We start from the raw sequence: 25,664 nt of genomic DNA on the forward strand, positions 1-25,664 counted from the left end.
GTTTCAATTAGCAACTGTGTATTATTTTGGAGTGTTTTGGGATGCATTCATGAACGACTGGGGAACAGAGGAATTATTGCTCTCGGAATTGCTTCTTCGAGCACAATGGCAGACGTCATGACTATGACTCGACAGAGAAGACATAGACAAGCTCTGCTAAACCAAGTTGAGGCAGAGATCCTCAAGCACAAGCTATCTAGAAATGAGGTTGTTCATGACAAGGCTCTCTGGAAGGGGAGGAATGATTGCTACCGCGCAGAGTTTGTAACTAAAGACACTTGGTTTTTCATACGGTCTCCCCATCCAACTTTTGAGGGCTACAAAGTGATCTGGTCACCTTATGCTACACCGAAGTTTGCTTTTCTCAATTGGCTTGTGGTAAAAAACAGGCTCACTACAGGAGACAAATTGCAGAGATGGAATTCAGGGGCTAATACCAACTGTGTACTCTGCAGCAACTCGATGGAAACAACTGCACATCTCTTTTTTGAGTGTACTTTTTCACAACGCATGTGGGAGGCTCTGGCAAAGAAGCTCTTGCTACATAAGTATACCACAGACTGGAAAGAGATTATGGCTCTACTCGGAAGCAAAGAGCTTGACAAGACCACACAACTTCTCGTCGGCTATGCTTTTCAGACCACTCTTCACTCACTATGGTTAGAGAGAAATGCCCGGCGCCATGGTGAACAACCTGTTACGGAGGCGAGGTTACTCAAGCTCATTGACAAAACAGTCCGCAATCGGCTAAGCAATCTTAGAACTGGAGATGACATAAACATCCAAGCCTGGTTTGCAGCAAGATTTTACTAGCTTTAATCTTATGATTCCATATGTTTATTCTTTTGAAATGGTTTTATCAACAGCTTTGTAAAACGTTTATTTTCTTTTGAATATAATTTAACATTAAATTCAAAAAAAAAACTGTGTATTATTTGATTCATTGGACTAACTCGTATCACATAAACAAACCTTGGTCTTGTGGGGTTTCAGACATGTTTACACCTGAGGAAGCTTTAAATCTTCTATTGTAGTAGAGATTTATACATTACAGAGTTTTCACAGTCGAACTCACTTATGTGACTTCTTCTTCATCAAGAACATTAAAAATCTTGGGAAAAGTTTCTTCTTTTTCTTTCCAGGAGTAGCTTGTGGGACTGGATCTGTTTCTGTTCTGTTTGACTCATTAGTATCAGCTTCTTTCTCCTTCGACCCTTCAATGCTTCTTTCGTGACTTTTTTCTATGTTCTCTCCACTATCGCCAGACTTTCTCTTTTTTTCATGTTCTTCCCTCCATTTTCTCAGCTCTTGTTCTACACCCAACTTCCCTTCTTTAGCCTTCTCAGCCTTGTCCATTGCTCCTGCAAGTGTTTCCTTTCTTTCAATCATCTCTTTGTTTACTTCTTCCAACTTCTCCAAGTTTCTCTTTTCTGTTTCTTTTGCTTCCTCCATCTCAGAAACCGCTGCTGCAACTCTTGCGTTGGCTTCTTCTTCAGCCTCATGAGCACGCTTGCTAAGCTCATAGTACTCCTCTATTGTCAGTGTTACGGTTCTCGGAGAATCAACAGCATTGTCCTTTGAACTAGATTCACTCTCTTGCAAGGCCTTGATGGCAGCTAAAGCCAGCCTCTCTGAAGCTTTAATAGCCTCAATTTCTTTCTGCGCTGCAATTAATCTGCTCTCCATTGTACTGGCTCCAGCCTTTGCGTGCTCTGCTTCTTCTTGAGACTTTCTTAGTTCTTCACGAGCAAGTTCAGCGAATGATTTGGCTTCCTCAGCCTCTTGACTTGCTTGTAGCAGTTGCTTTGGTAGCTCCACCATTTCTTCTCTGGCTTCTTTTTCCTTCGACTCAACCAAAGCTATTTCGGACCTCGTTATGTCTATCTCAGCGTCTAGAGAAGCAACCGTTATTGATGCCATCCCTTCTCTTTGTTTGATTGAGTCAAGTGCTGATTTCTCTTTCTCAATTTCCAGTCTCAAGGAAGAGGATGCTACCTTTAAGCTATTCACTTCAGAAGTTGCTTTCTCTACATTTGCATTCACTTCTTCGAGTTCCTTCTTTGCAGAAGCAACAGCCTTTTGTATATCTGTATTGGTTTTCTCCTGTGATAAAATCTCACTGTTTGCTACCGAGGAACCTGTTTCCTCCTTCAACTGGGATGATTCCATATGATCTGACAATTCTTTCTTCAAATCAAGCAGCAAGGCTGAAGCAAATTCAAGTTTCACTTTTAGTTCCTTCGTAGAAACTATATGCTGCTTAAGTCTTTGGAGTTCCTCTTCTGCCTGCTTTAGCTCTTTCTCCCACCGATGAGTCTCCTGATCACGCAGCATGGCTGCTCCAAACTTGAGTTCTTCCGCCTCCAAATGAGAAGAATGCGCACATTCCAGTGATTCTTTTGTAGCTATCAACTCTATAGTGAGTTCTTCAACTTTCTTCTCAACTTCTTTAGAAGCAAGGACCGCTTCTTTGGCTTCCTTCACAGCCAACTCTTTTTCTTTCACCAAAGCATCATACTCCTTTTGCATATTTTGTAGCTCTTCCTTGACAGATTCCAATTCTGAAATCGCGGATGTATGTCTTGCCTTAGCCACTTCAAGCTGTGCTTTAGCTGCAACACTAGCTTCATCAGCAATTCCTTGTTCCATCTCTTCAACTCTCATCTTGGCAAGCTCAGAGTCCTGCTTTGCCTGTCGTTCTTCTGTTTCGGCTTTGTCAAGATTAAGCTTCAATTCTTCTATGAGTCTCTTTGTGCTCTCTAGCTCCTCAACCGCTTGCATTTTTGACATCTCGACCATCTCTGATTTCTTTTTGTATTCAGGAATCTCGTCCTGGATCTTGTCGAGCTCTTGTTCCACAAACTTGCGTCGCTGCAACCAAAAACAGTGAGTACAACTCTAGGTCACTATAAAGGCAAAGAAGCCAGATATGTATATACAGACACAAGTAAATGTACCTCTAATACTTGCATTCTATGTGCTTTCCAATCAGTAATTCCGCCAAATTTTGAGACGGCTTCTTTAACAGATTCAAAAGGTGATGCTGTATCAATTGAGTCTCTATAAGAATCCATACTTCTTGGTGTTCCATTGCTCAGTGGTGATGTTGATCCTGAAAACCTCGGAGACAGGAGCGCTCTTGGAGATCCAATGCATCTTGGGGACAGAGATCTTGGAGACAATCCATTTCTTGTTGGGCGCTCTGCTCCATACTTGGTGTTCACGCGAGGCAGAACAATATCAACAGAGGGAGAAGCAAGAGCAGAAGTAGTTTGAGAATCTTGTGTTTCTTCTACTTGAGAGTTTGATATAGTTGAGGGTAAAAAAGTGTCATCCACATAAGTTTTCCCATTTTCTGTTGACTCTTCACATTGAGATGATTGTTGAATAGCTTCATTGTTTTCGAGTATTGTTGGTATTGCTTGAGGTTGCTCCAACTCGTCAGGCCTTACAATTTCACCATTATCACTAACATTTGAGGTCCCACTAGAATCTTCCGGAAGAGATACTGCTTCTGTTGTCTTTAAATCCTCCATTGGAGGATGCCTAGAAAGCAAAACTTACAAGAGAAACGATTGAACGAAGATGGCCACCAGAAGAAAACAATCAATGAAGAGAGCTTACAAGAGGAAAAGGAAAAACCGAAGAAAGTAGAAGGGAATGTTATTGATTTTTGGATTAAGAAGTTTATTTTTAGACAAGAAAAGAGAGGTACACACTGGATTAGAAAAAGATGATGAACACCTCTCTTTTTCTCTTTTCCCTCCGTTTTTCTAGTTCCTATTTTAATTCATTCATTATTCATTAATATAAATTGTAATGTCATGTTCTATATAACGTAACAGACTTTACAGACCAGACATCATAAGCATTTGACCCTAACTAAATCACAAGAAAGCTAACAAATATATTCTCCTAATAATCAAGTCGCTCTGTTTAGATTGTGTTGTATACAACCTGACTCTGATATTGTACCTCATCATAACTCATTGTCAGAAACTGGAGACAGTCATTTGATCGATGTTTATAAATAGCTTTTCATCTATAATAAGAAAATCGAACAAGCTTGGACACAAAAAACATGATTTCTCAAACCATATCAACTTGGACCATGTGTTTTTTTCTGGTAAGCCACAAGTGTTTTAAACACGATCAACAAAAACAACAAAACATTATATTCTCGTACGTATACATATGGCCAAAGATGTTAGCACCTTTGGTACGTTACTCCAAGTTCCAAGACTCTCAAAATGGTTACACAACTGAGAAAAAACAAAAACTAACTCCTATTTGTCCCATCAATCTGTCCACATGGGTTTTGCTCAAGCAGCCGTTACAACACCTGAAACCCATGGAACTATAGAAGGCGCTTTTGGGTGGTTGTTTCTGTATGTCTCCGAATATCTGTCTTTAAAATTCTGTTTTGGCTTCTCTGCCTGCAATTCACATAGAGACATGATTTGTATCAGACAAGCTTTCAATCCAACATGGACGAGTAATATCTCAAGGAAACTGAGAACTGGGTATACAGTAGTAAGTGAACGAGGTAAGCTCTTACGTATTTAAGCCAACATTCCTGATGCTTATGCTCATAAATATCTGGAGAGAAGCAACCAAACTCAGATGGGCAATAAACCCAAATGTTGCATCTCGTTTCTCCAGGTTTTGCACGCCTTGCCTGGTCTAAGCAAGCCTGGCAACAATCAGCTGCACTCTCTTTATGATGTGTAAGTCCCCATCTCACTGCAGCACCACCATAATCTGTGTGAAGCTCTGCATTGCATACAGCTGGCACTGGTCTGCCTGCTAATATCTCCTCTGTAAGAAAAAAAGTGCAACCTCATGAGTTTTGAATCCGCCAGTGTCAGCACACTTTTCCACCCAAAAAGCAGAGATCAGGAAAGTACAAATTTTTTATAAGAAATATTACCAGGCTCTTCCTCTCCTTCAGGTTTATCATCGTGTTCTTCATTGGTAACCTCAGCAGGTAACCAGAAACCGATCTCTTCAGACAGCACATCCCACTCCATCTCCAAAGCTCTTACAAGCATCCCTAGATATTTACAGAACAAAAGAATTTTCCCTCTAATTATAAAATACAATGATAGAGTATCCGGAGGATCTCATAAAATGAATCTTAGCTCAAGTTGAGAAAATCAGTAATCTAAAGGAAAATACCTGCTTCCTCCAATATGAGGGTGGAGTTTACCCCATTTTGTTCTTGAATCATCTCTTTAACTTCCTTCAGCTTCTCACTGCGCCACAATTCTACAGTTTCTGTTGGCCAAATGAAAATAATAAGGTATTAAGGTTCAATACAGGGATGACATGAATGTGCCAAATGATAACTATGGTAATGAGATAACAGGAACAAGTCAACATATATTACTAACACCACAAGGGAAAACATAGCTATTTAGAACTCAATTTGAAGCATCAAAAAGCAATCCAGTGTCTCAAAGTCTACTTTTTTAGGAGTTAGGACTTCGCCATTTCTTTAACAAAACAAATTAACCCATTCCTACCGTCCACCTTATTGTAAATAACTATGAATTTAACACATATGGCTCATTAGCCTTGTAAGTACATCAATAAATTGTAAGAGTGAATATAATGACATATATAATTTCTTCACAAGGTGGATATCATGACAAAATAGAAAATGTTAAGTTAAGCTAAATCTAAAGAACATAGAAAAGATTGAGCTATATTCCACTTCCACATAAATGGTTTACTAAACTGAGTTCCTGATATCGACCACATCTTTCACACAGGTAATAAGACAAATTACAATCAAATTTAGGAAGATGACAGATCCTTAGCAGATAATTGATCAGAAAAAGTCATAAATTGTAAGTTAGTGGCAGTTTGAAAATAAACGACTTATATATTTGACACTGATTCTGAAAGTATAGTAGCAAAAACAGAAAGATCCCTTTCTCTTATACAGGGGAATAGCACAAACCTCTGAGTTGAGTAACATTCGACTTCTCCTCTAAGCTTTTCAAACGCTGCAGGATCTCATCAACTAGTTTGTGTTTAACATTAGGAGACAGTTCAGTATTTGATTGTGCAACGGCGACCTCATGTTTCAGCTTCTTCACCTATAAAATTAATGGTTTCGTAGAGAGCAATGGAAACATAATGAGAAATCAATCAAATTCATCATCTATCTGAGGAAAATAGAAACTTTTTCAGTAGTAGACTATACCAATTGAACAAGCTCGGTAGGTTCTTTTGATCTTCGAATCCGAATAGATTCCTCCATTTTCCTAATCTCATCTGCTGTGTACTTAACAACTGGATAAAAAGAACAAAACACAAGAGCTCTGCATCAGATAGTACGACTAAAATCATCATGATGACGAATCAATCGGAGAAAGAACATAATCAGAAGACGCACCGTAATCGTTGTTGGAATAGATGTGGAGAGAAGAAGAATAGAGAAAGCGAAGAACAAAGAGAGCGATGAGAATGTTGAAAAAGCAAACGAGTAGAGTGATTCTTTTGAAAGAGAGAACTCCAGCTCCTCCTCCTCCTCCTCCTCCGGTGGCGATCCATTCTCCTCCTCCCCTCGCCATCTCCACTCCGCCGTCATCCCACCATTCTCTCAGTTTCCGATTTAACTCACTACTAATACTAATACTAACAACAACACTCTCTCCTCTGCTTCAAATCAGGCCTACACACACTTATAAAGAAGAAGATTCGATTTCGATTTCTTCCGCCGGAGAAAGCAAATCGTGGAAGATAAAAGATAGATAGAGAGACAGAGAGCTTTATTTAATTTATTTTTATGTGCTTTTAATTATACAACCAAAACCTTCCTTTTTTATTTTTTACTATTTTTACTTAATACGTGTGGTGTTGGGTATAAAAGCGTCATATAGATTTTTATGTAAAATGTGTTTTCCAAAAAGATTAAAAAAAAAAATATGAAAATACTGGTCACCGGCTCTACTGGTTACTTAGGCGCACGACTCTGCCACGCTCTCCTCCGTCGCGGCCACTCTATACGCGCCTTAGTCCGTCGCACCAGCGACCTCTCCGATCTACCTCCAGAAATCGAGCTCGCTTACGGAGACGTAACGGAGTACCGTTCACTAGCGGATGCTTGCTCCGGTTGCGATATTGTTTTCCACGCTGCGGCTTTAGTTGAGCCTTGGCTTCCTGATCCATCTCGATTCGTCTCGGTAAGCTTGCTTTTCGTTACACGTTTTTAACGTCTATTGCGAGTGCATTTCGGAGAGATCATGAGTTGTGGTGGTGATTTTGAAGCGTAGGTCAACGTTGGTGGACTGAAGAACGTCTTGGAAGCAGTTAAGGAGACGAAGACCGTGCAAAAGGTTATCTACACTTCTTCCTTCTTCGCTCTTGGGTCTACTGATGGATCTGTTGCTGATGAGACTCAAGTATGTTAACTCTGATTTCATTATTTTGTTCCTTGTGTGTTTTAGTTTGATTTGATTTGATTCGATTCTAATTTGATCTGGTCTTGTGATAAGGTTCATAGTGAGAAATTTTTCTGCACGGAGTATGAGAGATCCAAGGCTACTGCTGATAAGATTGCTTTGAATGCTGCTTCTGAAGGTCTTCCCATAATTTTGCTGTATCCTGGTGTTATCTATGGTCCAGGCAAGCTCACTACAGGCAATATGGTTGCTAGATTGGTATAATTCTTCATTCTGCTCCTTTTTTTTCCTTTAATTACAAGTCATAGTTAGACTAACCAAAATGTTGTTGTTCTAGTTAATCGAACGCTTTAACGGGAGATTACCTGGATATATTGGCTCTGGGAATGATAGATACTCCTTCAGCCATGTTGATGATGTTGTGGAGGGTCAGATTGCTGCAATGGAAAAAGGTAGGCTTGGTGAGAGATACTTACTCACTGGGGAAAATGCTTCTTTCAAGCTTGTATTTGATATGGCTGCACTGATTACTGGAACCAAGAAGCCAAACTTTAGCATTCCATTATGGGCTATCAACGCATACGGATGGGTATCTGTTCTAATCTCTCGGGTTACAGGAAAGCTTCCACTTATTAGTCCTCCGGTGAGTTTCAATTACTTGCCAACATATTATAGATTATCTCATTTGGTATAGAATAATCTTATAAGTCCTAGTAATTGTTAATGAACAGACAGTGACAGTGCTGAGACATCAGTGGGCATACTCTTGTGACAAGGCTAAGCTAGAACTTGGTTATAACCCTCGAAGCCTTAAGGAAGGATTGGAGGAGATGCTCCCTTGGTTGAAGAGTTTGGGCGTCATTCAATACTGAAATTACAATTTCCCATCTTTCAGGTATTTCCAAGAATAATAGTTTCCCTTGTATCCAATGTTTGTTCAGTATGATGAGTACATTTTTATTTCTACCTTTGCACTTTTAACACAATCGGTTAATTTCTTACTAGAAAACTGCTTTGGTTCAATCATGTATGTCAAACAAATGTAAAACGTTTTATATGCAAATGCGGATGATCATATTTATTACTACTAAAGTAATCCAGTAAATTTTCTTGGATCTATCAGCATGGATTTTTTTTAGTACGGTAAATTTCAGAAACTTTCGGGAGCTGCGTTTTAAGAGGCTGTGAGTAGGAAAAAAAAACATGTAAATATGGAAATACACATTTTATTTGCCAAGAACTATATGATTTACATCTATAAACTATATGATTGGAAGATAAAATACTGAGTATCCATTTAATTTGTTCAATGGTGCATTGGTGCTTAGTATATCCACTTTATTGTATCTGCATGGCCGTTGGTAGTCAATCTTCTTTTCAGTTTATGCTGTTCACAGAACATGTAAAAGATAGGTCGATTAGTTAGAACTTAGAAGCTCTCACAATTACACATGTCTCGGCAATAAAGAAATAGAAAAATATGCCTGCCTAGTACCTGTTACAGTCCACGGTCTTAGAGAAAGGGACCCCCAAATTAACACCACATTTAGCAGGGAGTTGTTTGGCATAATCATCATTAATACCAGGGATTGTATTAGCTACACTCTTCAAGCAATTGCAAGCTACTTGTCTATCGGATTTCGCAGGAGCAGCAGCTTTTAGACTATTAAGTCCGTTGCAGCACATTGCAGGAGGAGTTCCTCCAGCTTTGAGATAAGGCAAACATTGTGCCAAGTACATATTTACCTGCGGACATGCTATGGCTTCTCCATGATACGCAATCACCATGAAAATTGTAATGACAAGCAGTAACACTGTTCGGGTTATAGTAGTAATGTTCCTCATATTATTATTTTTTCGCTTATTGAGTTCTAACAATTATGTTTTGATTTGTTTTCTTGATCTAGTTTTTTTTTTATATATAGAGAAAAAAATGTATTTGGAGTGTTATCTAGGAAGAATGTTATCTCTTAACATGTATTTGAAGTGACAAAGCTCTTTTTGTAAGTCATGTATTTAGAGTGGTGTGGAAGTTGAAAAGAGAAAATAGCTTTTTTTTTTTGTGAGAATTGGCCTTCATATGTGTTAATATAATAATAAGGCCATCTTAAAAAGAAAAAGCTAATCAAGGCCACTAATCTCATTCATTAAGGTTTTGTTACTTTTAACCTTAAAATAATATCGAAAGGCCGAATAAGAAGCCCAAATAAAAACCCAGAAGGTGACTCTGAGCCCTTTTCTTCACTCTCTCTTCTTCCTAAGTAAAGTGTTAACTTCAGCAGAGTTAATTTTTTTTGTTCAATTCTGTTTCTGCGAATCGAAAATGGAGTCATCAGTAAAACCCAATCCGTTCCTCTCCTTCTCCTCTTTCCTTCACCACCACTGTACACGTCTCAGCTCAGACCTCTCCGCCCGAATCGAAGACACCAAACGTTTCGCCGAAACCCTAGCTTCTCGACGTTTCTCTCCGCCACCGTTCGCCTCCGTCTCGCAATCCAAGTCTGGAACACCGACGACGACAACGACGACGTTGAATCCATCTCTCGTTGCTAAAGCTCTAGCTGGCACGTCGGTGTTTACTGTCAGTAACACCAACAACGAATTCGTTCTTATCTCGGATCCTACCGGCGACAAGTCTATTGGTTTGCTCTGTTTTAGACAAGAGGATGCTGAAGCTTTTCTTGCTCAGGTTCTCTCCCTCTTTCTTGCTTTTTTTTTTTCCTTTCCAAAAATCGAAAAGTATCTGAGTTTCTCTTATAAACCCTTTTTTTTTATATATAGGCGCGACTTCGGAGAAGAGAATTGAAAACCAATGCCAAGGTTGTTCCCATTACTCTTGACCAGGTACTTCCTTTTTCCCTGTGATCATCGTTTTTGCATTAGAACAATGTGGAACCAATTCATTGATTCAACTAGTTAGGGACATTAAAATTGGAACTTGTGAAAACAAACAATATTTCTTGGTAATACTCTACTAAATACTCAGAAGGGGCGTTTGAAAACATGAATTCGAGATTTTGAGTTCTTAACATTTTTAAAAGTTATCTCTATCTCTCAAGAAATAGAGCATGAAAGGATGCAAAGAGTGGTTTGCATGATTATCATCTGTTCTAATATTTGGCTTGGAACTTAACTCTACATTAGGGTAAATTTGTATGTTATAGAATGATCCTCGTACCTACTACATTCATATCCCTGAAGTTTAAAGAGAATGGTTTTGATTGACAGGTGTACTTGTTAAAAGTTGAAGGGATTTCATTTCGTTTCTTGCCAGATCCAATCCAAATAAAGAATGCGTTGGAGGTTTGCTCATGCTAAAAAGCTTTTCATTCATACAGTAGTTCTCAAACACTTATTTTTTTCATTTCAATCTTATTCTAAAGCTATATTTTTTCTTGCGTCCCAGCTCAAATCCTCAGGTAATAAGAATGGGTTTGATGGAGTTCCTGTTTTCCAGGTATGTAAATTGCTCGACATGTTTTCTGTGTTTCTCTAGACCAATAAAGATTCCTCATGTTTTGGTCTTTTTGTTTTGTTTTCTCTTGTAATTGTGCTCTCTGCAGTCTGAGCTTCTTGTTGTGAGGAAAAAAAATAGACGTTACTGCCCTGTATATTTCAGTAAGGTTGGTTAGTTTCTTCTTGCACATCAGAGAATACTTATACTAGATCTCTCAAAAGCCAAAACAGAGGAAGATAGTTATTGCTTTACTGTTGCTAACAAATCAAGTTCTCCCGTGACCGCTTTCAGGAAGATATAGAGAGGGAACTTTCCAAATATACGAGAGCATCAAGAGGAGATCAACAAATTATGGTAATGATTCCTACTTACACTGTATTTTAAATAGGCCACGTAAGATAGAAACACCTTGATACAAAGACATGTGGTTTACTAATAACTAAATTTGTGGTGGGAGTAGCTAGTAGCAACGAGGGAAAAGTTTTAGAAAACTGTAGAAAGAGCCGAAATCAGATTGTAACACCCCTTGATAAACCTATAAGTTAAAATGAATTCCGAGCTTTTATCACTATCGAAGTTGCATATGATCTGCTTCGCTTAACTTCACCATGGAACTAATCTTGTCTTTTTTAGGTTGGGAGTCTGGAAGATGTATTGAGAAAGATGGAGGTACTCACTCTTCTCAATTGTTTTAAGAATCCGAAAAGTATGAATGCGAGAAAACCAGTAGTAGTCTAATAAGAATTTGAAATGAATAATTTGTATAGAGGAGCGAGAAGAATTCAGGTTGGGAAGATGTAATATTCATTCCGCCGGGAAGAAGTTATGCACAACACATGCAGGAGGTGATCAAGGAGTAGTAATATGATGAGAGAAGACACAATGTGTGTATTTTTTTTTTACTTGATAAGAACAGCTTCTTTTGAGTTTTTTGCAATATTATCATTTGCCAAAAGAGCTCCCTCACACAGTTCAAATATCTTGGTTTTTCTTTAACCACTTAACACATTATAAACATGTCTTCATGGATCTTTCTTACCAAACCGTATAAAAATTATGGTGTCATCAAAGGAGGTTGAGGCACCTAAATGGTATCTCGGTTTAGGCTAATGATTCATTAAATTTGGTTGACATACGATGATTACTAAACTATGAATGATGTCTTACCATTCCTTATTCTCAATTTTCTTTTTTTTTCTCATCATAATCGCTTTGTTGACATCTCAGCTTAAAATCTATGATAGTCTGATTGAGACGATCTAATTATTACTGTTTCAGAAAGAAAAATAAAATAATAATTGAAGCAAGAAGAAGAGAGGGAGATGAGAGGTTGTTTGAAAAGCATTGATCCTTTCTGCAAGCGTAAGTAAGCGATGTTGACAGCAGAACTAATAAACATGTTGCTTGCTTGACTTCTTCCGTCGTATTTTTCATTCTGACGACTTTGCCTCTCTCTTCAACCTACTACTAAATTGTATTACGACTTGCGAGTTTTTTTAATTCAAGTTTATTTAATTCAAGTTTATCCAAAAAAAAAAAAACTAGGTTTAGGCCTATTATAGCAAGTCGATTCTGGATGTTCACGATGGTAATTTTTGTCTGAAACTATAAAACTTTTTAGTAGCTCTGAATATTCTTTTGCATGCGTTACTTCTTAATTTTCAATTAGACTTTCTGTTAACTTTGTTGATAGTTGTTCTTTCCATTACGTATTGGTCTGCAACTGACTATTACCATTTCTGACCACACTTGCAGTTGTTGGTCCTCACGGTCCTGCATCCGTATCTAACTTCCACATTTGGAATGTTTGTCTGATCATGCTAAAGTCTCTTGCTCCAGATATTGACGGCTCCAGAGGATGGGACTGCAAGAATCTGAGGCTCACTCACATTTCTCTTTTGTAATGTTGTAGTTTCTAGTATTATGATTGGATCATCTGTGGTTATAGAACTTTTAAAATCATTTAGTCCTCATGTTGGTACTTAAGAATATAATGCTCCTCATTTTTGTTGACTGCTTCTTAAAACTCGATGATATGTTCATTTGGTGATTACAGATTTCGACAGGAGAACTAATAAACATGTTGCTTGCTAACATCGTAATTTTCATTGTAATTTTCTCTTGCCTCTCTCTTACACCTACTAATAAATTGTATTACGAGTAACGAGTTTATTTTCAATTCAAGTTTATTTAACTCTACGTTTCCAAAAAAAAAAAAAAAAAAAAACTAGGTTTAGGCCTATTATAGCAAGTCGATTCTGGATGTTCACGTCGTATACTTTTTAATAAATCATGCAACGAAAGTTGAAGTCCAATCGATTAATATTAAACTTGTATGATTTTATATTACCAAAAAAATACTCCTAAACTGTAATATGATATGGTTTTTTCTTAATTTGATTTTGAAGTTTTACACACAAAGAAAGTTAATTATACCTACCAGTGTTTGAAATTTAAAAAGAAGAAAAGAAAAAGTAGAAGTTTATTTGGTGTTTTAATTCCCCCAATAACTAAGCATGCATGTTCCATCTTGGAACTTTTATCCCATAAAAGTTCTTAGAAGCATCATTATGATCTTTCGTACCAATTTTTTAAAAAGTTGTAGTTGGTAAGGGTTTTGTGAACAAAATTATAACAGAATTTATTTCTAAACATATGTTACATTGCATTTCAAAGATCATGGAGATGTATATTTTATTATGTTCCTTCGATGACATTTCCTTTTATTTGTTAGTTCATTTAAAAATGTATATATATGTTAAGTTGTCGTAAACAGCTAGCGCGCATTCACGATTTGCCTCTACTGAAATTTTTGAATAGATTAAGTGGTAACAAAAATTCTAAGTTCTGGTCTGGAGCACCATTAATATTAGTATCTCCAAATGACGGTAGTGAAGCCCTTTTAGGGTTGTGCATTGAATGAAATTAAGTGATATAATAATATCCTTAGAGGCATACGTATGGCAAGGCAAAATCAAGACAAGGGTGGTTTTTCTATTATTAATAGTTCACTTTACATTGTAATTCTGGTCCCACATTTTGAAGTTGAAGGTGAGAGAGCAAATACGTAACTTAAGGCATACGTATGGCAAGGCAAACTCATGTCATTATGTGTATCCCATCCACCAAAACTCGTTGGCGACATATCTTTGTTTATTAATAACCAGTCAGGCTTGTGTTTGAGTAAAGAAAATGTTTTGACACACGTCCAATGAAACTCTTCTAGACGTCTTACTCAAAAAACTCAACCTCTCCGTATATAAAGAATAATCCTACACACAATTTCCCTTTAAACCTTTGAACATTTTGATTTAGGAGTATATATATATAGAAGATGAAAGAGAAATGTTTGTCTTTGAGAAACGAGAGGACGATGCTGAAGATTCTAATGAAGATGGCACCATCCAAATCAGCACTGATACGCTTCAATCTAGTCTTGTTGGCTTTCTCTTTTCTTCTCTATACTGCCATTTTTCTCCATCCTTCGTCTTGATGAACCTATAAGTTAAAATGAATTCCGAGCTTTTATCATTATCGAAGTTGCATATGATCTGCTTCGCTTACCTTCACCATGGAACTAATCTTGTCTTTTTTAGGTTGGGAGTCTGGAAGATGTATTGAGAAAGATGGAGGTACTCACTCTTCTCAATTGTTTTAAGAATCCGAAAAGTATGAATGCGAGAAAACCAGTAGTAGTCTAATAAGAATTTGAAATGAATAATTTGTATAGAGGAGCGAGAAGAATTCAGGTTGGGAAGATGTAATATTCATTCCACTGGGAAGAAGTTATGCACAACACATGCAGGAGGTGATCAAGGAGTAGTAATATGATGAGAGAAGACACAATGTGGTGTAGGGGCGGAAGCTAAAAGGGGGTTGGTGATAGGTGCTCTGTTTTGAATGACGAAACAGGGTGTGTGTGAGACGGTGGGGTGTGAGGGGAGGGACGAACTGTACGGGAATGGTGAAGCGAACAGAACAATAACGTAACGAGAGTCCTCCTCTCAGGGCTTGACACAAGCTCTTTGGACAATTAAGATTGCCTCTTTTTTTTTGGTTTTTATTCAACTTCAAATCAATGATATTGATACAAAGATTTGTGACTCTATATAAGGCTAAAGAAATAAAAGATACGAGCTAATCCTAATAAGATACGCAAAGACTCAAGTTTATCCAAAACAAAAGAAAACCAAATAAAGATAAAAACCAGCAACGACGCTTGTTGAACACACAACCGACAGCGACTCTAACGTTCAACAGCTTGGACGATGCACGCTGCATCAGGTCTCCCCAGCTGGGAGAGGATTCGTCCACGAATCCGGCTCGTCAGGACCACCAAGATAAGGCGTTAAATACTTCACATTAAACACATCCGACGTGTTCATATGCGGCGGCAGTCGTAAGCGATAGGCATTGGGATTAATACGCTCCAGAACTTCTATCGGACCCAACCGGCGAGCCTTGAGTTTATGTATTCGCGAGCGGGAAGACGATCCTTTGTAATCACAACCCACACCAAATCACCGGGATCGAACAAAAGTTCACGACGCTTAGCATCATCAGCCACTTTATACTTAGTTGTAGCAGACTCAAGATTCTCCTTTGCAACTTTATGGACATGCTCCAGTTCGGTAACAAAGTCGACATCATCACCATGGAGACGAGTATGGTCCGGAACGGCAGCGAGATCCAACGGACCGCGAGGGACCAAACCATAGACAACCTGAAATGGGCTAAAACCCAAACTACAATTCAAAGCGTGGTTGTGAGCAAATTCAGCTTGACACAACACAGAGTCCCAACGGCGAATGTGATCGCCCACCAAACAACGCAACAAACTGCCTAAAGACCTGTTGGTCACCTCCGTCTCACCATCACTCTGAGGATGATAGGCGGTACTCATGTCGAGAGACGAACGCAACATCTTCCACAATGACCTCCAGAAGTGACTCAAGAACCGAGAATCTTGATCAGAAACAATGGACAATGGAAGGCCATGCAAACGGTAAACTTCCCGGAAGAAGAGAGTAGCAACATGAACGACATCGGACGTCTTCTTACAAGGAATAAAATGTGCCATCTTGGAGAAGCGATCAACTACAACAAAGATGGAGTCATGACCTCTCTGGGTACGAGGCAAACCAAGAACAAAATCCATACTTAAGTGAGTCCACCGCTGTGAGGGAATTGGTAACGGAATGTAAAGCCGTGCATTTGAGGCTTTGCCTTTTGCTTTCTGACACACATGACAATGCGCCACAAAACGTTCCACATCACGACGAACAGAGGGCCAAAAATATGATGTCGTGACAAGAGTCAAGGTCCTATCCCACCCAAAATGACCCTCGTTATAGAGCTCACGAATGATCTGCAAACAAAGACTGCAATCAGGAATACACACACGCAACCCTTTAAACAAGAAACCCTCGTGAATAGTGAAGTCACTAGGCAAACCCTGTTCCACGTCGTGGAAAATAGGCGAGAAGAAGGGGTCGGCAACATACAGAGATGCGAACGTCTCAAATCCCGGAAAGGTTGAGTGAATCAAAGCAAACATAGCATGTCGACGACTCAGTGCATCCGCTACACGATTACTCTTGCCTGCTTGGTGGCAGATGGAGAACGTAAATTGTTGAAGAAACGCGATCCAAGAGGCATGCCGAGCAGAAACCTTTGCTTGACTATCCAAGTGACGAAGGGCGTCATGATCGGTAAAGAGAACAAAATCTCTATGGAACAAGTAGTGCCGCCAGTGACGAATAGCTTGAACTATCACATAGAACTCAGAATCATATGTGCTATAGCGCAAGCGAGCACCAGAAAGCTTCTCACTACAGAAAGAGATCGGTTTAACCTGTTGACTAAGTACAACACCAATACCTAATTTAGAAGCATCACAATGCAACTCAAAGGTAAGAGCAAAGTCGGGTAAGACCAACACCAGTTCCGTGGTAAGCTTTTCCTTAATAAGTGCAAATGCCGCGGAAGCATCTGCAGACCATACAAACTTCCCCTCCTTCATGCAACTTGTGATAGGAGCCATGATAGTACTGAAGTGAGGAACAAACCGCCGGTAAAATGAAGCCAATCCGTGAAATCTGTGAACCTCAGTAAGAGAGAGAGGCACGGGCCACGAATTCACTGCTTCAACCTTCACACGGTCCACTGTCAAGCCCTTATCGGAAATCACATAGCCAAGAAACTGAACTTCAGAAGTACCGAAGTCGCATTTCTGTCGGGCTGCAAAAATTTGTCTCGACGCAACACCGAGAGGACGTCATGAAGATGCTGCATGTGTTCGATCAGAGACTTACTGAAAATCAGAATGTCATCAAAGTACACGACCACGGCCAATGAATGGTCGTAGAGCTTGATTCATAATACGCATAAATGTGCTAGGGGCATTGGAGAGGCCAAAAGGCATCACTAACCATTCGAACAAGCCTTCCCGCGTTTTGAAAGCTGTCTTCCATTCATCGCCGAGACGTATACGTATTTGATTATACCCACTCTTGAGATCGATTTTGGAGAAGATGGAGGCTTTACCGATTTGATCAAGAAGGTCATCTAAGCGCAGAATCGGAAAACGATAACGCACAATGATCTTGTGAATGGCGCGACTGTCCACACACATTCGCCAGGAACCATCCTTCTTCGGAATAAGCAACGTAGGCACGGCACACGGACTGAGGCTCTCACAAACATACCCTTTACGTAGGAGATCTTCAACCTGACGATGAAGTTCCTCATGCTCTGATGGGCTCATTCGGTAGTGAGGGCGGTTAGGTAATGTCAAGCCTTGTGTGAGGTCAATGTGGTGTTGAATATCCTGCAACGGAGGCAGACCATCCGGCAACTCAGCGGGGAAAACATCCGCAAACTCCTGCAGAAAAGTATCAAAAACGGGTGTTGTGACTTGAGTTGAGTTGTGAACACCGCTAAGGCCATGCCTTCAAGCTTGAATTCCTCTTTGAAAGCAGTGTAAGAACACAACAGTTGTGGTGGTCGTGAAACTTCAGGCGGCAAAGACAGACGTGTAAAAACGGACGGTCGAGTAGTAGGCTCAACTTTGGTAGGCGATGGATTGCAAGTCAAGTCAGGAGATGGTTGCAGGACAATCTGATCCGACTCCCAAAGAAACGTATAGGTATTCTTGGCTCCATCATGTATAATCTTGCGATCATATTCCCAAGGTCTACCCAAGATCAAGTGACTCACATCCATTGGTGTGATGTCAAAGTAGAACCGATCCTTGTAGTAAGGACCAATAGAAAATGGCACCAACGTACGATGTGAAACACGCAAGTCTACGCCATCATGTAGCCACGTGAGAGAGTATGGGCATGGATGAGCCTCAACAGGTAATTCAAGTTTTTGAACCGCCATCTCGGAGATGACATTACGGCTGCTCCCTGAATCAATGATAAAAGTGCATATGCGACCACAAATGGTACAAGTGGATTTAAAAATGTTGTAGCGGAGCCAATTATCTGTCCGAGTAGGAGGTGCCACACACACACGTCGAGAGACCAAGGAGACTCCCGTGTCACCAAAGGTAAGGTGTGTATCATCACCTTGGGCTCCGTCGACCTCCTCTGTTGAATTGTAGACATCATCAAGATTGTTTCCATTATCGTCAAGGAGCATAGATCGACGTTGGGGATTGTGACAGGCTGTCTGGCGATGCCCTAACTCACCACAAGAGAAACACTTAAGTGCATTCGTAGTTGAACGCTTCACTCCATTCTCATCTTCTCGAAAACCAAGCTTTGGCTTTGTTTTGATCAGGTCCTTGCCGTCCCGCAAGTGTGAAGAAGACGAAGAAGTTTGTTGGTCAGGAAAACGAGGCTTAGACGATGGTGAACTCCACTGAGAAGAACGCAACTGTTGCTCAAAAGAAGAGGCACGTCGATGGGTTTCAGCGATGGTGGTCGGATCAAACTGGGCGAGAGAACTCTGCAGTTGAGGTCGGAGACCACCAATAAACCTGGATACCAACTGTATCTGACTATCCGCAACGTCATTGCGGGTAAGCAACACATAGAACTCCTCTGCATATTCATCTACTGAACAAGTACCCTGCTTCAGGTTTTGGAGCTTAGTATACATGGTTCTGTCATAGTTGTGAGGCATGAACGTCTCCTTAAGCTTCTTCTTAAGCTTATCCCATGACTGAATGACACCCTTTCCATTGCGAGATCGGGTTAGTTTTGTTTGCTGCCACCAAGAGGCTGCATGGCCACGAAACTTTGTGGCTACCAAGGACACTCTTCGATCATCAGGAACGTTTTTGAAGTCAAGCATCTCTTCGACTGAAACGATCCAGTCTAATAGTGAGTCACCACGAATTCCACCATGGAACTCTGGAATATCTAGGTGAAACCCAGCTTCCCATCGAGTGTCAGGAAAGCGTGGGTCCTGAGGTCGCACAATGGCGAGATCTCGTTGTTGAAGCCTCTGGTCAGCAGCTGGAACATCTTGTTGGGGAGGAGGTTGTCCGCCAATGGCGGCCACAAGTGGTGGATTGTTGTCACCATGATTGGCGAGTAAAGCCTGAGTTAATGTCGTGATGGAGTTCTGCATCGCGGTCTGCGACTCGAGTAAGGCATCACAAAATTCCACCCAGTTGATGGTGTTATCCGGAAAATTTCCGGCAACAGTTTCAGGCTTTGGAGGCATGATACAACAGATCAGGACTCAACGCCAGGAACGCCGAGGCTCTGATACCAACTGGTGTAGGGGCGGAAGCTAAAAGGGGGTTGGTGATAGGTGCTCTGTTTTGAATGACGAAACATGGTGTGTGTGAGACGGTGGGGCGTGAGGGGAGGGACGAACGGTACGGGAATGGTGAAGCGAACGGAACAATAACGTAACGAGAGTCCTCCTCTCAGGGATTGACACAAGCTCTTTGGACAATTAAGATTGCCTCTTTTTTTTGGTTTTTATTCAACTTCAAATCAATGATATTGATACAAAGATTTGCGACTCTATATAAGGCCAAAGAAATAAAAGATACGAGCTAATCCTAATAAGATACGCAAAGACTCGAGTTTATCCAAAACAAAAGAAAACCAAATAAAGATAAAGACCAGCAACAACGCTTGTTGAACACACAATCGACAGCGACTCTAACGTTCAACAGCTTGGACGATGCACGCTGCATCACAATGTGTGTATTTTTTTAGTTGATAAGAACAGCTTCTTTTGAGTTTTTGCAATATTATCATTTGCCAAAACAGCTTCCTCCACACAGTTCAAATAACTTGGTTTTTCTTTAACCACTTAACACATTATAAACGTGTATTCATGGATCTTTCATACCAAACCGTATAAAAAATCAAGGTGTAATCCATCTTTCATAAGATTAAAACAGCCTACATAATTTTAATCAAAGGAGGTTGAGGCACCTAAATGAGGTATGTTGGTTTAGGTTAATGATTCATTAAATTTGGTTGACATACGATGATTATAAAACTATGATGTCTTACCATTCCTTATTTTCATTATCGTTCTTTCTTTCTTTCTCATCATAATCCCTGTGACATCTCAGCTTAAAATCTATGATAGTCTGATTGAGACGAATTAATTATTACTGTTTGAGAAGAAAAACAAAAAAAATTGAAGTAAGAAGAAGAAAAGGAGATGAGAGGTTGTTTGAAAAGCATTGATCCTTTCTGTAAGCGTAAGTAAGCGATGTTGACAGGAGAACTAAACATGTTGCTTGCTTGACTTCCTCCGTCGCATTTTTCATTCTGACGATTTTGCCTCTCTCTTTGTACCTACTAATAAATTGTATTACGAGTAACGATTTTTTTCAATTCAAAATTTAGGCCCATAGCAAGTCGATTCTGGATGTTCACGTCGTATATTTTTGAATATCTCATACTACGAAAGCTGAAGTCCAATCAGTTATACTTATATGATTTCTACATATTACCAAAAAAATATAGTACTAAACTAATTATATATGGTAAGGTTTTTTTTCTTAATTAGATTTTGAAGTTTTACACACGCAAAAGTTAGACCTGCCAATGTTTTTGAATACAAAACAAATTTGAAGGCTTTTTTCAGTCAACAACTTAAAAGATGAATGCCTTCACAACGATTTGGACACTTCACAAATCATAAAAGATTTGAAAAAAAATTATATTTAAAAAGAAAAAGAAAAGGAGTAGAAGTTTATTTGACGTTTTCCCCCAATAAGCATGTTCCATTTACCCCATAGAAGTTCTTAGAAGCATCATTATGATCTTTTGTACCAATTTTTCAAAAGTTGCAGTTGGTAAAGGTTTTGTGAATAAATTTCTTACAGAATTTATTTTCTAATAACATATATTACATCATTTTTTAAAAGATCACCAAATCGTGGAAAATATATATATTATTATGTATTTATGTTCCTTCGATAATATTTCCTTTTATTTAATTGAGCTACGACTACCACTTAAAATTTTATTTATGCTAAGTTGCTGTATTGTCTCTATCAGAGATCACATCTTCTCCAAATGAAACAGCGCGCATTCACGATTTGCCTCGTTAATTACCAAAAATTGTGAATGGATCATAAAAGTGGTAACAAAATGTCTATGTTCTGATAGTAGTAGTATCTCCAAATTAAATGATGGTAGAAAACTTTATGAAGCCCTTTTTGGTTGTGCATTGGATGAGGTAATGTGATATGTAGGTTAGGTAATTAGAAAATGCGGTGGTTTTTCTATTACTATAGTATCCTTTACATTGTAATTTTGGTCCCGCATTTTAAAGTTGAAGGTGAGAGAGCAAATACGTAACTTAAGGCATACGTATATGTCATTATGTGTATCCCATCCACCCAAAATCGTTGGCGACAAACCTTTGTTTTATTAATAATCCATCAGGCTTGTGTTTGAGTAAAGAAAAACTTTTGACACGTCCAATGAAAATCTTCTAGACGTCTTACTCAAAAACTCAACCTCTACCCTGTTATACATAGTACTAATTACCATGTTGTTATTCTGTTTTTCTCTACCCTTCACGCGCTCCGTATATAAAGAATAATCCTACACACAATTTCCCTTAAAACCTTTGAATATTTTGATTTAGGAGTATATATATAGAAGATGAAAGAGAAATGTTTGTCTTTGAGAAACGAGAGGACGATAATGAAGATGCTAATGAAGATGGCACCATCCAAATCCGTACTGATACGCTTCAATCTAGTCTTGTTGGCTTTCTCTTTTCTTCTCTATACTGCCATTTTTGTCCACCCTTCTTCATCAGTCTACTTCAGCAGCGCAGCTTCCTTTGTTGGATGCTCCTTTCGTGATTGCACTCCCAAGGTAAGGTGAGTTTACCTTTTGCTTTGATATATATATCGGGGTAAATGTTATGCTCAAAGTCATACTAATTATATATTTATATTGCTATTTGATCAGGTGGAGAGAGGATTGAAGATGCAAGAACTCGTTGAAGAGAACCAAATAAACAAGAGAGATATGCTAACCGCTAGTAACCAAACCAAGCTGGAGGCACCAAGCTTCATGGAGGAGATATTAACAAGAGGGTTAAGGAAAACAAAGATAGGGATGGTGAACATGGATGAATATGATCTTACTGATTGGAAACGTTATGGCGAAGCGGTTCACATATATTTTGAGCGTGTCTCTAAGCTGTTCAAATGGCAAGACTTATTCCCCGAGTGGATAGATGAAGAGGAAGAAACCGAGGTTCCCACATGTCCTGAGATACCAATGCCTGATTTCGAAAGCTTAGAGAAGTTGGATTTGATAGTAGTGAAACTGCCTTGTAATTACCCTGAAGAAGGGTGGCGAAGAGAGATTTTGAGATTGCAAGTGAACCTAGTAGCGGCTAACTTGGCAGCCAAGAAAGGGAAGACGGACTGGACATGGAAAAGCAAAGTCCTGTTTTGGAGCAAATGTCAACCGATGATTGAGATTTTCCGGTGTGATGATTTGGAGAAGAGGGAGTCAGATTGGTGGTTGTATCGGCCTGAGGTGGTTAGGTTACAACAGAAGCTTAGTTTGCCAATCGGATCTTGCAATCTTGCTCTTCCTTTGTGGGCATCACAAGGTAATCTTTATAATTTTAGCAAAAGTAACTATAAGTAAACCACGCAAAACTAAAGAGAACATTACGATGAACCGTATATATAAATAACCAAATTATGATGAAACCAAAGACTTTTTTGTTTTTGTCTTATTCTTAATATATTTAGACTATATATCATTAGCAAATTTTTCACTCGTTTGTTTTTGAATTTGGTTATAAAATAAATTTCCGAGTTAAACTAACCAAAACAGAAAATATAAGTCGAACTGAACTTGAAATCGAATTAACCGAGTTTTGTGGCGAAAGCGTAAAAATGATCTATAGTCGAAACTCGAAAGTGTGTCAGATGAGCTATGAAGTGAATAAGACATTGTAACATAAAAGTACTTGCTTCCGTGAAATTGATGTGAAAGGTACCAACTTTATTGTGTAATATAAAAGAACTCGATATGTTTCGTTACTTTGCTTATAAATGATTGGTGTGTGTTAATTAGATTTGTTAGTGGTTGTGTTTTAGGTATGTCTTTTAGCTAACCACCAAATATGAATTGTAACACAAGCTTACTTACATGTTTAATTTACGGAGATATTAGAATATGTTAATTAATTATCTTTTCAAAATAACACTATTCGTTTGGTGGATTGAGTTAGTTAGCTAAATGGCTTGTGGTTTAAGAAAACGAATGTCATCGAGCAAGGTTAGTGAAATAGTGATAGTTTATATGCTGTTATATTAGATTCAACTCGTTAATTTGTGTATTTGTTTGTTTATCAACTAAATATTACTTACTAGATACGATTGTAAATACGATACTTCATTTTTCCAGTAAAAAAAATGCTATTTTGCCCTTAAATCTTGAGTTTGATATAACAATTTATCTTTTGCTGAAAAAAAAAACAAATATATAACAATTTATCCATGCACAGTATGATAGTATTTACTTAATACATTTTAATTAAAAAAAATGAAAAGCAGGTGTGGACAAAGTGTATGACCTAACAAAGATAGAAGCAGAGACAAAACGACCGAAACGTGAAGCCTACGTAACCGTCCTCCACTCTTCCGAGTCTTATGTCTGTGGTGCCATAACTTTGGCTCAAAGCCTCCTTCAGACAAACACCAAACGCGATCTCATCCTTCTCCACGATGACTCCATCTCCACTACCAAACTTCGAGCTCTCGCGGCCGCGGGGTGGAAGCTTCGTCGAATCATCCGAATCAGAAACCCGCTCGCCGAGAAGGACTCGTACAATGAATATAACTACAGCAAGTTTCGACTGTGGCAGTTGACGGATTACGACAAAGTGGTCTTCATTGACGCTGACATCATCGTTCTACGTAACCTTGATCTTCTCTTCCATTTTCCTCAAATGTCAGCCACCGGGAATGATGTATGGATATTTAACTCCGGCGTCATGGTCATTGAGCCTTCTAATTGTACGTTTAGTACGATCATGAGCCAACGAAGCGACATCGTTTCATATAACGGCGGAGATCAAGGGTAAGTATTTTTTAATATTACAATTTTTTGAATTATAACTTTATATTAAAAAAAAAACATATATTAAAACCATATATATATTTTATATAAGTTGTGTTGTCACATATGTTTTCAGGTATCTAAACGAGATATTCGTGTGGTGGCACCGATTGCCTAGACGAGTAAACTTTCTAAAGAACTTCTGGTCGAACACAACCAACGAAAGAAACATCAAGAACAACCTCTTCGCCGCGGAGCCGCCTCAGCTCTACGCGGTCCACTACTTAGGTTGGAAACCATGGCTTTGCTATAGAGACTACGACTGCAACTACGACGTGGACGAGCAGTTGGTGTACGCCAGCGACGCGGCGCATGTTAGGTGGTGGAAAGTGCACGATGCCATGGACGAAGGTTTGCAAAAGTTTTGCAGGCTGACGAAGAAGAGGAGGACCGAGATCAATTGGGAGAGAAGGAAAGCAAGGCTTAGAGGTTCCACTGATTACCACTGGAAGATCAACGTTACTGATCCAAGACGACGCCGTTCTTATTTGATTGGTTAATTTTTTTCCTATTTAGAGACGATATCTAAGATACCATTATTTTCCAATTTGTCCCTTCTTTCTATTTCTGGGTAGACCACGTCTATGATATTACAATTCTTTGGAGCTAAATATTCATCTTTATTTTAAAACTCGTGTTTTTAGCTATATATATATTTTTTTTGTCTAACCCATATCATATTGACATATTCGATGGCTATTCTGGATTCAAAAGGTTAGGTCTATATGGGCTAGCTAATACTTAAACGGGCTTGATTTTGTCAGGAAGAGCCCGTTTACTATTAGGTGATGGATATTTTATTTGTACAGAGATCGATAATTCAAAATCAAATGTCAAGTTGCATAATCTCCACCAGTTAGAGTAATGACTGAATTTGTCAATTTGAAGCTAAAAGACTGAATACAGAAAAAAAAAATGATAATCAAACTTTTGATTCTATGAGCAGTAGTGGGAGTCATCAAGTAGATTTCCATACCCAATTTTTGATTCTCCTGAAGTCGGACAAAACTCCTCCCACCCTCTTCACAAAATAAAAAAGAACTGAAAGACACTCATTTTTTTAAGAAAATTGAAAAAAAAAAAAAAAATGGGAAATAGAATGTAGAACCATATATTCGAACTGATTAATATTTGAAAAGGAGTATGTGGAGTACATGTGCAAAATTATTTTTCATTACATTTCATATGTTTTGAGGAGAGAATATA

The 25,664-nt window shown here is 38.9% G+C and overlaps 7 protein-coding genes, 2 long non-coding RNA genes and 1 pseudogene across 12 annotated transcripts; 6 read left to right on the top strand and 4 right to left on the bottom strand.

The window, feature by feature from the left end:
- Positions 1–6: 6 nt before the first annotated feature.
- LOC104721480 (protein WEAK CHLOROPLAST MOVEMENT UNDER BLUE LIGHT-like 1) lies at positions 7–3,654 on the bottom strand. 2 transcript variants are annotated; one of them, XR_015571751.1, is made up of 3 exons: positions 2,958–3,654; positions 973–2,871; positions 7–694 (listed from the first exon to the last, which is right to left on the bottom strand). XR_015571751.1 is itself a non-coding variant. In XM_010439467.2 (2 exons), exons 1-2 carry the CDS (start codon positions 3,534–3,536, stop codon positions 1,072–1,074), a joined length of 2,379 nt encoding a protein of 792 aa, XP_010437769.2. In that variant the 5' UTR covers positions 3,537–3,654; the 3' UTR covers positions 912–1,071. The 2 variants fall into 2 exon arrangements, 1 of the variants encoding a protein (XP_010437769.2); XM_010439467.2 differs by lacking the exon at positions 7–694 and having other exon boundaries at positions 912–2,871.
- LOC147933602 (uncharacterized) lies at positions 106–813 on the top strand. The gene has a single exon (XM_087471122.1). It carries the CDS (start codon positions 106–108, stop codon positions 811–813), a length of 708 nt encoding a protein of 235 aa, XP_087327248.1.
- A 412-nt stretch (positions 3,655–4,066) lies between the features above and the next one.
- Positions 4,067–6,809, bottom strand: LOC104721481 (uncharacterized). Its single transcript, XM_010439468.3, has 7 exons — positions 6,404–6,809; positions 6,212–6,300; positions 5,966–6,104; positions 5,179–5,277; positions 4,931–5,053; positions 4,559–4,818; positions 4,067–4,436 (listed from the first exon to the last, which is right to left on the bottom strand). Exons 1-7 carry the CDS (start codon positions 6,579–6,581, stop codon positions 4,323–4,325), a joined length of 1,002 nt encoding a protein of 333 aa, XP_010437770.2. The 5' UTR covers positions 6,582–6,809; the 3' UTR covers positions 4,067–4,322.
- A 72-nt stretch (positions 6,810–6,881) lies between these two features.
- On the top strand, positions 6,882–9,459 carry LOC104721483 (uncharacterized). Of its 2 annotated transcripts, XM_010439471.3 has the most exons (6): positions 6,936–7,193; positions 7,284–7,412; positions 7,506–7,670; positions 7,750–8,055; positions 8,144–8,307; positions 9,059–9,459. In XM_010439471.3, exons 1-5 carry the CDS (start codon positions 6,936–6,938, stop codon positions 8,282–8,284), a joined length of 999 nt encoding a protein of 332 aa, XP_010437773.1. In that variant the 3' UTR covers positions 8,285–8,307; positions 9,059–9,459. The 2 variants fall into 2 exon arrangements, with proteins under 2 accessions (XP_010437772.1, XP_010437773.1); XM_010439470.3 differs by lacking the exon at positions 9,059–9,459 and having other exon boundaries at positions 6,882–7,193; positions 8,144–8,499.
- On the bottom strand, positions 8,623–9,257 carry LOC104721482 (non-specific lipid-transfer protein 11-like). Its single transcript, XM_010439469.3, has 2 exons — positions 8,908–9,257; positions 8,623–8,799 (listed from the first exon to the last, which is right to left on the bottom strand). Exons 1-2 carry the CDS (start codon positions 9,255–9,257, stop codon positions 8,790–8,792), a joined length of 360 nt encoding a protein of 119 aa, XP_010437771.1. The 3' UTR covers positions 8,623–8,789.
- Positions 9,460–9,609: 150 nt separating the features above from the next.
- LOC104721484 (protein TIC 22, chloroplastic) lies at positions 9,610–11,824 on the top strand. Its single transcript, XM_010439473.3, has 8 exons — positions 9,610–10,101; positions 10,194–10,256; positions 10,641–10,715; positions 10,819–10,869; positions 10,976–11,035; positions 11,161–11,223; positions 11,503–11,538; positions 11,637–11,824. Exons 1-8 carry the CDS (start codon positions 9,736–9,738, stop codon positions 11,727–11,729), a joined length of 807 nt encoding a protein of 268 aa, XP_010437775.1. The 5' UTR covers positions 9,610–9,735; the 3' UTR covers positions 11,730–11,824.
- Positions 11,825–12,355: 531 nt separating this feature from the next.
- On the top strand, positions 12,356–13,033 carry LOC147933603 (uncharacterized). The gene is made up of 2 exons (XR_015571753.1): positions 12,356–12,457; positions 12,625–13,033. It is a non-coding gene; the product is annotated as an uncharacterized LOC147933603 (long non-coding RNA).
- Positions 13,034–14,006: 973 nt separating this feature from the next.
- Positions 14,007–15,019, top strand: LOC104721485 (uncharacterized). The gene is made up of 3 exons (XR_015571754.1): positions 14,007–14,373; positions 14,466–14,501; positions 14,600–15,019. It is a non-coding gene; the product is annotated as an uncharacterized LOC104721485 (long non-coding RNA).
- Positions 15,020–17,055: 2,036 nt separating this feature from the next.
- On the bottom strand, positions 17,056–19,548 carry LOC147933604 (uncharacterized; annotated as a pseudogene).
- Positions 19,549–21,760: 2,212 nt separating this feature from the next.
- Positions 21,761–25,089, top strand: LOC104721487 (UDP-glucuronate:xylan alpha-glucuronosyltransferase 2). Of its 2 annotated transcripts, none has more exons than XM_010439475.3 (4): positions 21,761–22,192; positions 22,284–22,938; positions 23,894–24,419; positions 24,535–25,089. In XM_010439475.3, exons 2-4 carry the CDS (start codon positions 22,302–22,304, stop codon positions 24,956–24,958), a joined length of 1,587 nt encoding a protein of 528 aa, XP_010437777.1. In that variant the 5' UTR covers positions 21,761–22,192; positions 22,284–22,301; the 3' UTR covers positions 24,959–25,089. The 2 variants fall into 2 exon arrangements, with proteins under 2 accessions (XP_010437777.1, XP_010437776.1); XM_010439474.3 differs by having other exon boundaries at positions 21,761–22,187.
- The last annotated feature ends 575 nt before the right edge of the window (positions 25,090–25,664 follow it).

This window comes from Camelina sativa, chromosome 11 (genome assembly GCF_030686135.1).
Source record: "Camelina sativa cultivar CO46 ecotype springtype chromosome 11, ASM3068613v1".
Lineage (NCBI taxonomy): Eukaryota > Viridiplantae > Streptophyta > Magnoliopsida > Brassicales > Brassicaceae > Camelina > Camelina sativa.

What these genes read in the sequence shown, in the direction of transcription:
- LOC147933602 (XM_087471122.1), top strand. Translation starts at nt 106, where the DNA reads ATGGCAGACGTCATGACTATGACTCGACAGAGAAGACATAGACAAGCT.
- LOC104721480 (XM_010439467.2), bottom strand. Translation starts at nt 3,536, where the DNA reads ATGGAGGATTTAAAGACAACAGAAGCAGTATCTCTTCCGGAAGATTCT. An exon ending in ATAGAATGCAAGTATTAGAG is followed by an intron (nt 2,872 to 2,957) that starts GTACATTTACTT and finishes TTTTGGTTGCAG; the next exon opens with CGACGCAAGTTTGTGGAACA.
- LOC104721481 (XM_010439468.3), bottom strand. Translation starts at nt 6,581, where the DNA reads ATGGCGAGGGGAGGAGGAGAATGGATCGCCACCGGAGGAGGAGGAGGA. An exon ending in GAATGTTACTCAACTCAGAG is followed by an intron (nt 5,278 to 5,965) that starts GTTTGTGCTATT and finishes TTTGGCCAACAG; the next exon opens with AAACTGTAGAATTGTGGCGC. An exon ending in TGAAGGAGAGGAAGAGCCTG is followed by an intron (nt 4,819 to 4,930) that starts GTAATATTTCTT and finishes TTTTTCTTACAG; the next exon opens with AGGAGATATTAGCAGGCAGA.
- LOC104721483 (XM_010439470.3), top strand. Translation starts at nt 6,936, where the DNA reads ATGAAAATACTGGTCACCGGCTCTACTGGTTACTTAGGCGCACGACTC. An exon ending in ATCCATCTCGATTCGTCTCG is followed by an intron (nt 7,194 to 7,283) that starts GTAAGCTTGCTT and finishes TTTGAAGCGTAG; the next exon opens with GTCAACGTTGGTGGACTGAA. An exon ending in CTGTTGCTGATGAGACTCAA is followed by an intron (nt 7,413 to 7,505) that starts GTATGTTAACTC and finishes TCTTGTGATAAG; the next exon opens with GTTCATAGTGAGAAATTTTT.
- LOC104721482 (XM_010439469.3), bottom strand. Translation starts at nt 9,257, where the DNA reads ATGAGGAACATTACTACTATAACCCGAACAGTGTTACTGCTTGTCATT.
- LOC104721484 (XM_010439473.3), top strand. Translation starts at nt 9,736, where the DNA reads ATGGAGTCATCAGTAAAACCCAATCCGTTCCTCTCCTTCTCCTCTTTC. An exon ending in ATGGAGTTCCTGTTTTCCAG is followed by an intron (nt 10,870 to 10,975) that starts GTATGTAAATTG and finishes TGCTCTCTGCAG; the next exon opens with TCTGAGCTTCTTGTTGTGAG. An exon ending in GAGGAGATCAACAAATTATG is followed by an intron (nt 11,224 to 11,502) that starts GTAATGATTCCT and finishes TGTCTTTTTTAG; the next exon opens with GTTGGGAGTCTGGAAGATGT.
- LOC104721487 (XM_010439474.3), top strand. Translation starts at nt 21,969, where the DNA reads ATGAAAGAGAAATGTTTGTCTTTGAGAAACGAGAGGACGATAATGAAG. An exon ending in TTCGTGATTGCACTCCCAAG is followed by an intron (nt 22,188 to 22,283) that starts GTAAGGTGAGTT and finishes CTATTTGATCAG; the next exon opens with GTGGAGAGAGGATTGAAGAT. An exon ending in TCCTTTGTGGGCATCACAAG is followed by an intron (nt 22,939 to 23,893) that starts GTAATCTTTATA and finishes AATGAAAAGCAG; the next exon opens with GTGTGGACAAAGTGTATGAC.